Below are 15,770 nucleotides of genomic sequence, written 5' to 3' on the forward strand. Positions count from 1 at the left end.
GGCTTAACCCACTGAGCCACCCAGGCGCCCCTCATGTATAACTTTTGACTCCCCAGAACTTAATTAGTAATAGCCTACTGTTGACTAGAAGCTTTACCAATAGCATAGTCAACTAGCATGTATTCTATATGTTGTATGTATTCTGTACTGTATTCTTACCATAAAGTAAGCTAGAGAAAAGAAAGTCTTATTAAGAAAATCATAAGGAAGAGAAAATATATTTATAATTGTATTTATTGAGAAAAAAATCCACGTATGAGTGGATCCATGCAGTTCAAACCTGTGTTGTTCAGGAGTCAACTCTACTTGCACAGTTTTCCCCCAACTTCCTAGGATATTAATCAGCGACAGAATTGTTAAGACTAGTGGGATGTTCAACTATCATCTACAACTTATAGATGGAAATCTGGAGCCAAAAAAAATCTATTGTGACTTGTGAATAGTTAAAGAAGTTATTCAAGTTGTGAAAGACAAGAATAAAACTTTCAATTAGTTAAGTCTTCCTTCATTTGATTTGACAGAGAAACCATCTATGGGAGGATGTGGTATTTTACTTCAGACTTCTCCAGGGGCGACACTGCATACACCAAGCTGGCTTTGGATCGGCACACTGACACTACCTATTTTCAAGAGCCCTGCGGGTAAGTGAAGTAGAATTTTCCATATTAGGGTCTTTACATGTGATGGCCTTGAATAATTTCTTTATTTTCTTAAATTCCATTAGCCAACATATGGGACATCATTAGTTTCAGATGTAGTATTCAATAATTTATCAGTTGCATATAACACCCAGTGCCCTCCTTCATGAATAATTTCTGTTTTCTATTTGAACCAAGATAATATCTGCTGCTACTGATACATATGACTATTTCTTTTTCTTCTCTTAGAAAGATGATCATTTTGAAAAATCTTTAGCTCAGTCTTCTTTGGACTTAAAAGAATAATTTTTTTTGAAATGATTGAGAATACACCTTACTATATAAATGGATCTTAATTTTGTTTAATTTGCATTTTTGTCAAAGTAATTACCAAAAAAGTGTAATCGTTAATTTTGAAATTGTACAATTTTCTTATATTTAGTTATATTGCAAAGGGGTCAGTCTTTTAAACACAGCTTCTTTGGGTTGGTATTAACAGGAATTTGAATCCAAATTGTAAGAAGTTGGAGAGGAGGAATTAGTGAAACAAACCTTTTTTCACATGGAATCAGAAGCTGCTGAGCCAAAGTTATACCATATTTTTCCCCAGCTTTATTAATATGTAATTGACATATAACATTGTATAAAGTTAAGGTGTACAATGGTTATATATTATTATTACCACCATAGCGAACAGAAAATAGATCTTAAATGACTCCCCACGAAAATGAACTGATAATTATGAGACACAACAGATAAATACCATAATCACCTACTGTTTACCACTTACTAGAGATACCTGTAGTTATTTTGTTATTGATCTTGCTTCTGCCTTTAGATGATGAGCCTGAGGCACAAAGATATTATTAAAGTGAGTGTACGTATGGATTTGTAAAGACAGTATGAGAGGGTGATAACATGCAATTGATTGTGATTACATTGATTTTCTTTAAGGGTTTGGAACAGGGAGCGGGGAGCTAGAGGGGTAGGAAAAGAATAAATTAAACAAGATGACATCGGGAGGGAGACAACCAAAAGAGACTCTTAATGTCACAAAACAAACTGAGGCGGCCAGCGGGAGGGGTGTAGGGAGAGGGTGTTGGGTTATGGACCTTGGGGAGGGCATGTGCTATGGTGAGCGCTGTGAAGTGTGTAAACCTGGTGATTCACAGACCTGTACCCCTGGGGCTAATAATACATTATATGTTAATAAAAAAATAAAAAATTAAGGGTTTGGAACTTAAGAATATTTGGTTCATGAGAGGAAGAATAAAGCAGGTTTTAGAGGTCCTTGTCAATGTTATCAGTATATGAAGCTCCAACAGCCCTCCATCCTCATTCTAGGGTTAGGGTTAGGGTTAGAAGGAAGAAAGAGGAAATGGGGCGGGAGGCATCCGGACAGAGGTTGACATTCAAATATTGAGTATTCTTTCCTCTTTGACCATTACCAAAGATAAGCAGTTAAGTTGTATTTGCCTTTAATTTAAACCTTTCTAATCAATGACAAGGACCAAGTAAGTACATGAAGAATATAGCAAGAGTGGTCAAGAGCTCAAGCCATGTCATTAAGAGATTTGGATCTGTATCCCAGCTGTAACATATATTAGCTTTGCGATCTTGGACAATTAACTTAATTTCTCTCTGCCTCAGTTTCTTCCTTTGTGAAATGGGACTAGTAATAAGACCTATTCATTAGTATTGCCTAGGGTTACATTACATGATGTATTGAAAGCATATTTAAAGCATACTGCCTGACACAAAGTAAGTGCTCAAAAGATGCTAGCTATTACTATTATTATCATCACTTTAGCCATTATCATCATCGTCATCAACATTGTTATATGCCTTGTCCTTTCAAAAGTTACCTTTGCCTGGATCTCATCTTCTCCAGCATTGTTGGAGATCGCTCTCTCCTACATCTTCTCCCTTCCATACCTATTGACTCCTTCCTATCAGCTTCTCATGTCTTCTTTGGACTCTTTCTCCCTCTAGCTATAGCCTTGCTTTATTCCTCCCCTTCTCAGCTAAACTTATTAAAAGAATCATCTACATTCAGTGTCTTCATTATCACTTCCCATTCATACCACAATCCATAGTCAGCTAATTTATCCAACCCCTTCCAATTAAAATTACTTTCTTTAAGGTCATCTGGGTGGCTCGGTGGGTCAAATATCCAACTCTTGATTTTGATCAAGCCCCACATGGGCTCTGTACTTAGTGGGGAGTCTGCTTGAGATTCTCTAACCCTAACCCTAACCCTTTCCTACCATATGCTCCCTCTTAAGTAAATAGATAGATAGATAGATAGATAAAACAAAGATAAAATCATTCTCTCTAAAGTCACCAGCAACTAACTTACTGCCATACTCAGTGTGTACCTTTCAGTCTTCCTCTTACTTGACCCCTGGGGCATGCTGTTAACCACTAGCTGTTCTTAAATACCCTTTCTTTTTTAGTTTTCCTCCTAGATCTCTGACCACTTTTCTTAAGCATCCAGTGCTGGCTTATTTTCCTCTGTCCATGTCCTAGATATTGTTGTTCCTCAAGATTTCCTGTTTGTCATTCTTTTCTTACTTCAAATGATCTCTCCAAATGACATTTTCCATGCTCTTGGCTTTAGCTATCACCTACAAACTACAAAATCCACCTGTCTTCTAGGTTAAAAAGTCTTGACCTAGAAGTTTCACAGAAAACTCAACAGTCCAGAACTGATGTTTCTCATTTTAATTGTATTTATATTGGGTTCTCCTTGATTTTATTCCTTCTCTCTGCATTCATTTTTTAACTTATTTTACTTTGTTATTTACTTCTATTTTTTCTAATTTAGTATTAATTTTATTTTCCCCTTGTTAATTTGAAACTTCTGCTGTAGTTTTCCAGCCTTTTAAATCCCCTTTCCTTTCTCGGTTAACATTTTCAGCCATATATGACTCAACTATTTCAATAGGGCCCCTAAACTAAACTTCTTCCTCAAACCCTCACACCCCCTCATTAAGATCAATTACACTTTTGTCTGCATTCTCCATCCCGGCAAATGTCAAGTTGTCCAAGTGAAAAACCCAAAATCATTCTAGATTTTCTCCTTCTTCCTCTACTACATTTAACCAGTTATCAAATCCTGTCAGTTCTACTCCTATGGTATCTCTTTGGTGTGTCTTTTTTAATAACACCCTTCTCTAAGCTCAGACGCTCAGTACTTTTGTCTATTTCAGCTACCACGTTGTCTTCTACATTTTTTATCATCTTCCTTCCCACCAGTCCATCTCCCACACTATCATCATAATCTAGTCTTAAAAAATGTTAATGTGACCATAGAGTTTCCCAGTTTAAAATCCTTTCATGATTCTCTGTGCTATGCTGACAGGCACTTCTTTCTCTCTTCCTTAAATATATTTTGTAAATTGTGGCCTCTCTCTATCTTGTATACAACTTTATTATAGTGCCTATCATATGTTACTGGCATTTATTTCCTTCATGTTTACCTACTAGACTGTGGGGTTTTTTAAAACAGAGACTATATCTTATTCATGCCTTTATTCCTAGGGTCTGCTTGTTCATATTTTAATTCATATTGAATATGTTTAGAAGAAACCTGTAGTGGAATTAATATTTCAAAGCACAAAAGTATAACTTAGTATAAGGAAAAACAATTAACTTGGAAATGAAAATAATATAAGTAGATTCAATAATTATTTCATATATAATTTTCTAATATTCTGGTATATTCTCTTTTCTGCACTAAACAGAAGAATTTAATTTTTTCCCTGTTCAGCATTCAAGTGTTTCACTGTCTTAAGCATGAAGGAACAGGTGGCAGGACACTGCTGGTAGATGGATTCTATGCAGCAGAACAGGTACTTCAAAAGGCACCTGAGCAATTTGAACTCCTCACCAAAGTGCCACTGAAGCATGAGTATATTGAAAATTTCGGAGAATGTCACAACCACATGATTGGGGTTGGGCCAGTCTTAAATATCTACCCTTGGAATAAAGAGCTGTATTTGATCAGGTGAGTACTAAAGAACCATCTGCCAGTATAATGTATTTACCAATTATTAGCCTTCAAATGATTAGCTTGATGAAAATACCTAAAATCCTTGTATTGCCCACATTTTAATCTTGCTATTTTATAGCCTTTATTAGTATAATTTCTGTTCTATTATACTTCCCATGGAAAAATAAATAGGCCAACAGGTAAATAATATTAGATTTGGAGGGAACAGATGTTTGAGATAGTATTTTAAAATGAAAGCACTATTGAAATCACAAACAGTTATTAAACTGTGCTCACTGACCAAACACGTAGAGTACCCAAAGGCAGGAAAACCACAACATTTGTAGCCCAGATTTATGCAAACCTCCTGGCCTGTATATCTAATAGTCTACTAGATCATATTTAAAATTGAACTCATCATCTTCACTCATTTCAAGCCTGCTTCTGCACACCCAGTTGCGAGGATAAAAATAAATTGTTGCCCCTGCCTATGCCCCAGGATTGTAATATGAACTACGCAAATACTAATTCCCTTCCACTGGATAACCTTCTCTAAAAAACTCTACCTTAGTTATCTCTTGTATCTCCATTGCCTAGAACAGTGAGTAGATATTCAGTATTTTTTTCCAACATTTGATTATAAACACTTTAAACATAAAAAGTTAAAAGCATTTACAGTAAAACCCATAAACTTACCACCTAGATTCTACCAGGAAGGTATTACTATGCTTGTTTTATTACCTATCTACTTACCTATCTATCTATCTAGTTAATCTTATTTTTGATGCATTTCAAAACTGTACATTGTACAATTATACGAAATACATTGTAGCTATGACTACATGTCCCCCAAATACTTCAACATTTATATCTTTAAGTAGAGTTCAGTATATGTTTACAAATGTTTAAATTTGAAATTAAATTTATGTGTAATTACTTTTTAAAATATCAAATATATCCTAGTTGAGTTTTGATAAGTGCATAGACCTATGTAACCTAAACCCCTGTCAAGGTCTATTACCATCACTGCAGAAAGTCCCCTGTACCCTTTCCCACTCCAACCTGTACACTCATCCCAGAGGAGATCACTATTTGATTTTTGCCACCATAAATTAGTTTTTCCTGTTCTAGAAATTCATACCGTAGAATAAATCCATTTTTTATGAATAAACACCTGAGCTGTTTCTAATTTGGGTTATTATGAATAAAACTGCCATGAGCATTCATAGAGAAAAGTATTTTTGTAGATACATGTTTTCATTTCACTCAGGTAAATAGCTAGGAGTGGAACTTCTGAGTCATGAAATAGGTGAGTATTTGTCATAAAACAGCTGCTGGAACTTTTACTAAAGTAGTTGTTTCATTTTATATTGTCATAAACAGTGTATAAAAGTTATAGCTGCTCCATATTGTTGCTAATACTTGGTGCTGTCAGTCTTATTAGTTTTAACCATTATAGTAGTTGTCTCTTTGGGGGTTAATTTGCATTTTTTTTTTTTTTTTTTTTGTGACCGATTATGTTGAGCATCTTTCTGTATGCTTACTGGCTATTTATGTATCTTCTTTTCTGAAGTATCTGGTTTAATCTTTTGCCCATTTTTTATTGGGTTGTTATTATTGAGTTCTAGGAGTTCTTTATGTACCCTGGTCACTATTTCTTACCTGATATATGTCTTAGGACTATTATTTTCTCATCTGTAGCTTACCTATTTCTTTTAAACAGTATGTTTTTATGAGCAGAAATTTTTAATTTTAATGCAGTTTTTTTCTTTAATGATTATTGTTTCTATGACATATAAAAGGAATCTTTGACTGCCCCCATGACATGATGACATTCTGCATTTTCCAAAGTTGTTATAGTTCTGTTTTTTACATCTAAATCTGTGATCTATATCAAGTTATTTTTTTCTGTGTTATGAGGTATGTGTAGAATTTCATATTTTTTATATATGAATATCCAGATATTCCCCCATTGAATTGCCTTTGCAACTCTGTCAAAAATAAAATTACCAGGGGCACCTGGGTGGCTCATCAGTTGAGCATCTGACTCTTGATTTCAGCTTAGGTCATGAGCTCAGAGTCACAGGATCAAGCCCCACATCAGGCTCTGCACTCATCAGGGAGTCTGCTTGTGGATTCTTTCTCCCTCCCCCTCCACCTCTACCCTTCCCCCTGCTTTGGCTAGCTCACTCTCTCGTTCTCTCTCTCTCAAATAAATACATAAATACATAAATAAACTTTTTTAAAAAATCAAATGATCGTATAAACATGGGTTTGTCTCTGGGCGCTCTATTTGATTCCATTATCTATTTGTGGTTCCTTATCGTAGTTCCATACTCTCTTGGCTACTGCAGGTTTACAGTAATTTTTGAAGTCAGAAAATATGTTTGTCAGCTTTGTTCTTTTTCAAGATTATTGTAGATATTATAGATTAGGGGTCTACAAATTTTTTTGTAAAGGGCTAGATAGTAAATATTTTAGGCTTGTGAGTCACATGGTCTTTTTTAAGGATTTTATTTATTTATTTGACACAGAGAGAGAGAGCACAAGTAGGCAGAGCAACAGGCAGAGGGAGAAGCAGAAGCTCTGCAGGGAGCCCGATGCAGGACTCCATCACCGTGGGATCATGACCTGAACCAAAGGCAGATCCTTAACTGACTGAGCCACCCAGGCACCCTAGTCATATGGTCTTTATCACATCTACTCCGTACTGTTGTGGAAGCACAACAGCAGCCCTAAACAATATCTAAATGAATGAGTGTGCCTGCATTCCAATAAATATTATTTACAAAAATGGGCAGTGGGCTGGATTTGGTCCACAGATCATAGTGTGCCAGTTCTGGTTCTAGATTCTTTATATTTTTATATAGATTTTAAAATAAACTTGTCAGTTTTTAGAAAAAAAGCCTTCAGGGTTATGATTGGTATTGCTTTGAATCTGGAGATCATTTTGGTGATAACTAACAAACTAAGAGTTTTGAGTCTTCCAACCCATGAACCTAACCTATCTTTCTATTTATTTAAGTCTTTAATTTCTCTTAGCAGTGTTTTGTAGTATTGAAGATACAGATCTTATATATCTTTTGTTACTTTTATTCCTAAGTATTTTTATATTTTGATGGTATTATAAAATAAAATCTTAATACTATTTTTAAATTATTTGCTGCCATTTTATTGAAAAAAATCAATTCCTTTTTAAATTTAGCATTGTATCCTATAACCTTGCTAAAGTAATTCATTAGTTCCAAGTTTTGTTTTTTGGATTTCTTGGGATTTTCTATATAGAAAATCATCTTGTAAGGATAGTTTTCTTTTTTTCTTTTCCAATCTGTATATTTACTCATTTGTTTTTCTTACCTTACTACACTAGCTAATGCCTCCAATATGATCTTAAATAAGAGTGGTAAAATCCTTAGGATGAAAGTGTTCAGTATTTTGCCAGGTAGCATATTAGCTATAAGAGTGTTGGTGGGCACTTAGGTGGCTCAGTTGGTTAAGCAGCCAACTCTTGATTTTGGCTCAGATCATGTCTCCGGGTCCTGAGATCTAGCCCCATGTCAGGCTTCACATTGAGCACGGCGTCTGCTTGAGATTCTCTCCCTCTTTCTCTCTCTTTGTCCCCCTCTCCCCCGCCGCTTATGTGCCCTCTCTCTCTAAAGTAAATAAAATGAATCTTTTTTAAAGAGTATTGGTGGTATCTTTTGGTGAATTTTGGTGTCTTAAGGTGAATTTCCCTTCCAGGTTCCCTGAGATTTTTTTTTTTTTTGAATCACAAATGGGTATTGAATTTTGATAATGTCAATTATCAGTAAAAACAATTACATCATTTATCTTCTTTATTCTGTTAATACATTAATTACATTAATTTCAAATGTTAAGCCAACCTTGTACTCTGAGAATAAACTGTACTTGATCATGATTTATTACTATACACATACAGTGTATGTGTGTATGTATGTGTTTGTATGTGTATGTGTGTGTTAATAGTGTGGGTCCAATCAAGAGATAAATATCACACAGTAGTTTCTTTTTGTTGTTCATTTTTAAAATGTTAACTGCAGAATAACATATGGTGTTATATTAGTTTTAGGTTTATAATATAGAGCTTCAGCAATTCTATAAATTACTCAGTACTCATCATCAGGGAAATACAACTCAAAACTATGAGGACATATCGCCTCATACCAGACAGAATGGCTAAAATTAACAACACAGGAGACAATCCTTGGTGAGGATGTGGAAAAAAGGGAACCCACACTTTTGGTGGGAATGCAAACTGGTGCAGCCACTCTGGAAAACAGTATGGAGGCTCCTCAAAAAATAAAAATAGATCTATTGTATGATGCAGCAATTACACTAGTAGGTATTTACCCAAAGAATACAGAAATACTCCCATTTGGGGGCAGTTGTAAATGGGACTGATTTCCTTGATTTCTCTTTCTGCTGCTTCATTATTGGTGTGTAGAAATGCAACAGACTTCTGTATGTTGATTTTAAGGGATACATGCACACCAATGTTTATAGCAACATTATTTACAACAGCCAGATTATAGAGAGCCCAAATGTCCATCCATCAACTAACCCTAACTGATGAATAGATAAAGAAAGTGTAGTATGTGTATGCAATAGAATATTACTCAGACATTAAAAAAATGAAATCTTGCCATTTGCAATGATGTAGATGGTATTAGAGAGTATTATTCTAAGTGAAACAAATAAGACATGAAAGAGAAATAGCATATGATTTCACCTCTATGTGATTTAAAGAAACAAAACAAATGATCATGGGGGGGAAAAAGAGAGGAAGACCAAGAAACAGACTCTTAATTATAAAGAACAAACTGATGATTACCAGAGGGGTGGTGGGTGGAGGGATGGGTGAAATAGGTAATTAGGATTAAGGAGTGCACTTGTTATGATGAGAATTGGGTGTTGTATGGAAGTGTTGAATCACTTTATTGTATACCTGAAGCTGATATTATACTGTATAACTAACTGTAATTTAAATAAAAACTTCTAAAGGGGACGGGGGATGTTCCTACCACTGATGCCATAGAAATTACTACCTGTGATCTGTGCTAGAATTTATATGGTCTCAGGTCTCACATTTGGGTCTTTAATCCATTTTGCATTTATTTTTGTGTATAGTGTAAGAAAGTTCTCCAGTTTCATTCTTCTGCATGTGGCTGTCTAGTTTTCTTAACACCATTTGTTGAAGAGACTGTCTTTTTTAAACTGGATGTTCTGTCCCATTTTGTCAAAGATTAGTTGACCATAGAGTTGAGGGTCCATTTCTGGGCTCTCTATTCTGTTCCACTGGTCTATGTGTCTGTTTTGGGGCCAGTACCATACTGTCTTGATGATTACACCTTTGTGATACAGCTTGAAGTCCAGAATTGTGATGCCTCCCACTTTGCTTTTCTTTTTAACATTCCTTTGGCTATTCAGGGTCTTTTCTGGTTCCATACAAATTTTAGAGGATTATTTGTTCCAGCTCTGTGAAAAAAGCTGATGGTATTTTGATAGGGATTTCATTGAATGTATAGATTGCTCTAGGTAGCAAAAACATTTTAACATTTGTTCTTCTAATCCATGAGCATGGAATGTCTTTCCATTTCTTTGTATCTTCCTCAATTTCTTTCATGAGTGTTCTATAGTTTACTGAGTACAGATCCTTTCCCCCTTTCATTAGCTTTATTCTTAGGTGTCTTACCGTTTGGGGGGCAGTTGTAAATGGGACTGATTCCTTGATTTCTCTTTCTGCTGCTTCATTATTGGTGTGTAGAAATGCAACAGATTTCTGTATGTTGATTTTATACCCTGCCACTTTGCTGAATTCCTATATCAGTTCTAGCAATTTTGGGTTGGAGTATTTTGGGTTTTCCACATAGAGTATCATGTTATCTGCAAAGAGTGAGAGTTTGACTTCCTCTTTGCTGATTCGGATGCCTTTTATTTCTTTTTGTTGTCTGATTGCTGAGGTTCAGAATTCTAGTACTGTGTTGAATAGCAGTGATGATAGTGGACATCCCTGCTGTCATCCTGACCTTAGGGGAAAAGCTCTCAGTGTTTCCCCCATTGAGAATGATATTCACTGTGGCCTTTTCATAGATTGCTTTTATGATACTGAGGTATGTTCCCTTTATCCCTGCACTGTAAAGAGTTTTGGTCAAAAAAGGATGCTGTACTTTGTTAAATGCTTTTTTTTTTCAACTATTGAGAGAATCATACAGTTCTTATCCTTTCTTTTATTAAGTTAGTGTATCACATTGATTGATTTGCAAATATTGGACCACCCTTGCTACCCAGGAATAAATCCCACTTGGTCATGGTGAATAATCCTTTTAGTGTACAGCTGGATCCTGTTAGCCAGTATCTTGGTGAGCATTTTTGCATACATGTTGATCAGGGATATTAGTCTGTAATTCTCCTTTTTGGTGGGGCTTTTGACTGTTTGGGGGATCAAGGTAATGCTGGCCTAATAGAAAGTCTTAGGAAGTTTTCCTTACATTTCTATTTTTGAAACAGCTTCAGAAGAATAGGTATTAATTCTTCTTTAAATGTTTGGTAAAATTCCCATGGGAAGCCATCTGACCCTGACTCTTGTTTGGTGGGAGATTTTTATTATTACTTCAGTTTCTTTACCGTTATGGGTCTGCTTATGGTTTTCTATTTCTTCCTGTTTCAGTTTGGTAGTTTATACATCTCTAGGAATACATCCATTTCTTCCACATTGCCTAATTTATTGGCATATAGTTGCTCATAATATGTTCCTAAAATTATTTGTATTTTTTCAGTGTTGTTTGGGACCTCTCCCCTTTCGTTCATGATTTATTAATTTATGTCCTTTCTCTTTTCTTTTTGATAAGTCTGGCGAGGGGTTTATCAATTCTTTCAAAGAACCAGCTCCTAATTTTACTGTTCTTTTGGTTTCTATATCATTATTATCTGCTCTGATTTTTATTATTTCTCTTCTCCTGCTGGGTTTAGGATTTATTTGCTGCTCTTTCTCCAGCTCTTTTAGATGTAAGGTTAGTTTGTGTATTTGAGACCTTTTTTGTTTCTTGAGAAAAACTTGTATTGCTATGTACTCCCTCTTAGGATCACTTTTGCTGCATCCCAAAGGTTTTGAACAGTTGTGTTTTCATTTTCATTTGTTTTCATGAATTTCTTTAAATTCTTTAATTTCCTGGTTGACCCATTCATTCTTTAGTAAGATGCTCTTTAGTCTCCCTGTATTTGAGTTCCTTCCAAATGTCCTCTTGTGATTGAGTTCTAGCTTCAGAGCAGAAAATATGCAGGGATTGATCCCAGTCTTTTGGTACCAGTTGAGACCTGATTTGTGACCCAGTATGTGATCTATTCTGGAGAATGTTCCACATGCACTCGAGAAGAATGTGTATTCTGTTGCTTTAGGATGGAATGTTCTGAATGTATCTCTGAAGTCCATCTGGTCCAGTGTGTCATTCAAAGACCTTGTTTCTTTGTTGATCTTCTGCTTAGATGATCTGTCCATTGCAGTGAATGGGCTGTTAAAGTCCCCTACTATTACTGTATTATTATCAATGAGTTTCTTTAATTTTGTTATTAATTGGTTTATATAATTGGCTGCTCCCATGTTAGGGGCAGAAATAGTTCCAATTTTTAGATCTTCTTGTTGGATAGACTCTTTAATTATGATATTGTATCCTTCCTCATCTTTTACTAGTCTTTGGTTTAAGATATAATTTCTCTCTTCATATCTATTAGCATGATAAATGGCTTTCCACCCCCTTACTTTCAATCTGGAGGTATCTTTGGATCTAAAATGAGTCTTGCAGACAGCATATCAATGGGTCTTGGGCTTTTTTTAAGTAAAATCTGATACCCTAGGTCTTTTGATTGGGGCATTTAGCCCATTTACTTTCAGAATAACTATGGAAAGATATGAATTTAGTGCCATTGTATTACCTGTAAAGTCACTGTTTCTATATATTGTCTCTGTTCCTTTCTGTTATATGTTACTTTGGGACTCCCTCTTTGCTTATAGGATCCGTTTTATTATTTCTTGCAGGGCTGGTTTAGTGATCACAAATTCTTTTAGTTTCGGTTTGTCCCGGAAGCCTATTTTGAAGCTTTTTATTTTTCCTTCTATTTATCTTTCCTTCTATCGCTTTCCTTCTATTCTAGCTGGATAAAGTATTCTTGGTTGAATATTTTTCTCATTTAGCACACTGAGTATATCATGCCAATCCTTTCTGGCCTGCCAGGTCTCTGTGGATAGGTCTGCTGCCAGTCTAATGTTTCTACCCTTATAGGTTAAGGATCTCTTGTCTTGAGCTACTTTTAAGATTTTCTCTTTGTCTCTGAGATTTGCAAGTTTCACTATTACATGTCAGCTTGTTGACCTGGTTTTATTGATTTTGAAGGGGGTTCTCTGTGCCTCCTGGACTTGAATCCTCTATCTTCTGCCTCTCTCTCTCTCTCTCTTTCCCTCTCCTTTTGGGATCCCAATTTTTCTAATATTGTTTTGCTTTATGGTATCACTTATATCTCAGATTCTCCCCTCATGATCCAGTAGCTGTTTGTCTCTCTTTTTCTCAGCTTCTTTATTCTCCATCATTTGGTCTTCTATATCACTAATTCTCTCTTCTGCCTCATTTATCCTAGCAGTTAGAGCCTCCATTTTTTATTGCATCTCGTAATAGCCTTTTTTAAATTTTGATTTGACCAGATTTCCATTCTTTTATTTCTCCAGGGAGGGACTCTTTAGTATCTTTTATGCTTTTTTCAAGCCCAGCTAGTATCTTTATAATGATTATTCTGAACTCTAGTTCTGAAATCTTACTTATGTCCAGACTGATTAGATCCCTGGCAGTCAGTACTGCCTCTTGTTCTCTTTTTTGAGGTGAATTTTTCCATCTTGTCATTCTATCCAGAGAAGAATAGAGGAATGAGAGAACAAAGCACTAAAATGGTAACAATGACCCCAGAGAAACATACACACACACAAAAAAAGAAAAGCCTCCAAATGGAAAAAAAATAATTAAAAAAAAGAGAGAATGTAATCAGAGAGGTGAATAGAACAGAGCAATACACTGGATTCTGTGTGTCTCCTGGTCTGTTTGTTAGAAAACTAGATCCCAAAATTGTAAAGAAAGAAAAACTGATGTATATACAAAAAATAAAATTAAATACAATGAAAAGATAGATTGTAACTAAAAATGAAAATTAAAAGACAAAAAAGAAAAAAAAAGAGGGAATATGTACAGGTGAACAGAACACAGCAATAAACTATATCCTGGGTGTATTTTGATCTGTTTGTTAGAAGAAACTATATCCCAAGATTGTAAAGAAAGAAAAACTTACATATATACAAAAATAACATTGAATATCCTTTCAATAATTGAAAGGATAGAAAGTAGCTGTAAAGATGAAAATTTAAAAAGACTTTAACAAAAAATAAGAAGAAGAAAATATAGAGACAATATGATTAGACAAGTGACGAGAACAGAGCCATACACTAGATTCTGGGTGTATTTTTGGTCTGTTTGTTAGAAGAAACTAATCTTAAAATTTTAAAGAAAGAAAATATTTTTTAATATTTAAGTACAATGAAAGGATAGGATGTAATTATAAAAATGAAAATTTAAAAATATTTTTTAAAAAAGATGATAAAATAAGAAATTGAAAAAGGAAAGAGAAAAAAATTAAAATTGAAAGACTAAAGAATCATGGGGGGAAAAACATGAATTCTGTATACTGTTTTCCCCTAGTGCTAGAGTTTTGTAGTTCTCTATGATCGGTAAACTGGTCTTAGCTGGATTTTCTTGCTGATCTGGGCAAGGGGCCTGTTGGGTTGATTTTTAGGTGTCTTTGCCCTGGGCAGGATTGCACCACCCTTGCCAGGGGCCAGGCTAAATAAGCGGCTCAGGATTGCTATCTGTGGCTTTTGTTCCCTGAAGGCTTTCCACACTGCTTTAGAGGATGAAAATGAAAATGGCGATCTCCCAATCTCCAGCCCCTGAGCCAAAAGCTCTGGCCCCACTCCTCAGTGCACCCTCAGGGAAAAGCAGGTAATCACTCCTCTCTCACTGGTCTCTGCACTCCTTGCTCACCCAGCCTGTGATAGAGGCTTTCTATCTCAGGCACATAACCGCCTTTCAAGTCTACAAACTGAAAACTCCTGTGGCAGGCACCCGAGGCACTCCTCCTGGGTGAGGAAGGGGGTGTCTTGCCATGGTTCTACCACTTACTGTGCCTCTATGTAGGGGACAGTCACCTGACTGCTGTGGTTCCCAGTTTATGGCAACCCTGAGCTGAGAGCTCACTCTTGGGGTCACTCTGCAGCCAGCTTCCCTGCTCTGATGCCTGGAAGCCATTGCATTCAGGCACCCTAGTCTTCCTGTGACCCTGGGGATCCTGAAACCACACTGTCCCACCTAGGATTCCACCCCACTTCACCACCTGTGTACATTTCAGGCAGGGTTGTCCCGCACTGGGGCAGACTTCTAAAAGTTCTGATTTTGCACTCCACTGCTGTATCACTTTCTGGTAGCTGGGCGATGGAGGCTCCCTCTCCCTGCAGTTTATCTTCCTGTATATCACCTTGGATTCATTTCTCCACACCACCTACCTGCAGAATGTGATCACTTCTCTATTTGTAGAGTTGTAGCTGTTCTTTTCTTACCTCTCCGGTTGAGATTGCAGGTGTTCAGAGTGATTTTACAGCTGTCTAGCTGAATTCCTGGGACCAAATGAAACTAGGGTCTCCTATTCCTCTTCCATCTTGGACTATCTCTGGGATTGTTTTCTTCATTTCAATTTCTGCTGCTTCATTAATAGTGTATGGGAATGCAACAGATATTTATACATTGATTTTGTATCCTGCAACTTTACTGAATTCCTCTTTCATTTCTAGTAGTCTTTTAGTGTAGTCTTTAGGGATTTGGGGGGGGGCGTTGTTTGGTTTTATTTTTCTTGAATTTTTTTAACATCTTATTGTATTTTTTCAGTGTTCTAAGATTCATTGTTTATGCACCACACCCAGTGCTCCTTGCAATACGTGCCCTCCACAATACCCACCACCAGGCTCACCCATCCCCCCAGCCCCCATCCTCTCCATAACTCCATTTTGTTAGAGTGCTATGTTATATAAA

At 36.0% G+C, this 15,770-nt stretch overlaps 1 protein-coding gene across 2 annotated transcripts in view; it reads left to right on the forward strand.

The window, feature by feature from the left end:
- TMLHE (trimethyllysine hydroxylase, epsilon) overlaps window positions 1-15,770 on the forward strand; it is a 96,193-nt gene that overhangs the window by 55,144 nt on the left and 25,279 nt on the right. For both annotated transcript variants that reach the window (XM_004779282.3, XM_004779281.3), the window contains exons 5-6: window positions 522-641; window positions 4,411-4,647. In XM_004779282.3, the coding sequence (XP_004779339.1) occupies window positions 522-641; window positions 4,411-4,647 (357 nt within the window). The remainder of the gene's footprint in view (window positions 1-521; window positions 642-4,410; window positions 4,648-15,770) is intronic.

The sequence above is a fragment of the Mustela putorius genome, unplaced genomic scaffold (genome assembly GCF_011764305.1).
Source record: "Mustela putorius furo isolate JIRA1106 unplaced genomic scaffold, ASM1176430v1.1 tig00003899_pilon_pilon_pilon, whole genome shotgun sequence".
In the NCBI taxonomy this organism is placed as follows: Eukaryota; Metazoa; Chordata; class Mammalia; order Carnivora; family Mustelidae; genus Mustela; species Mustela putorius.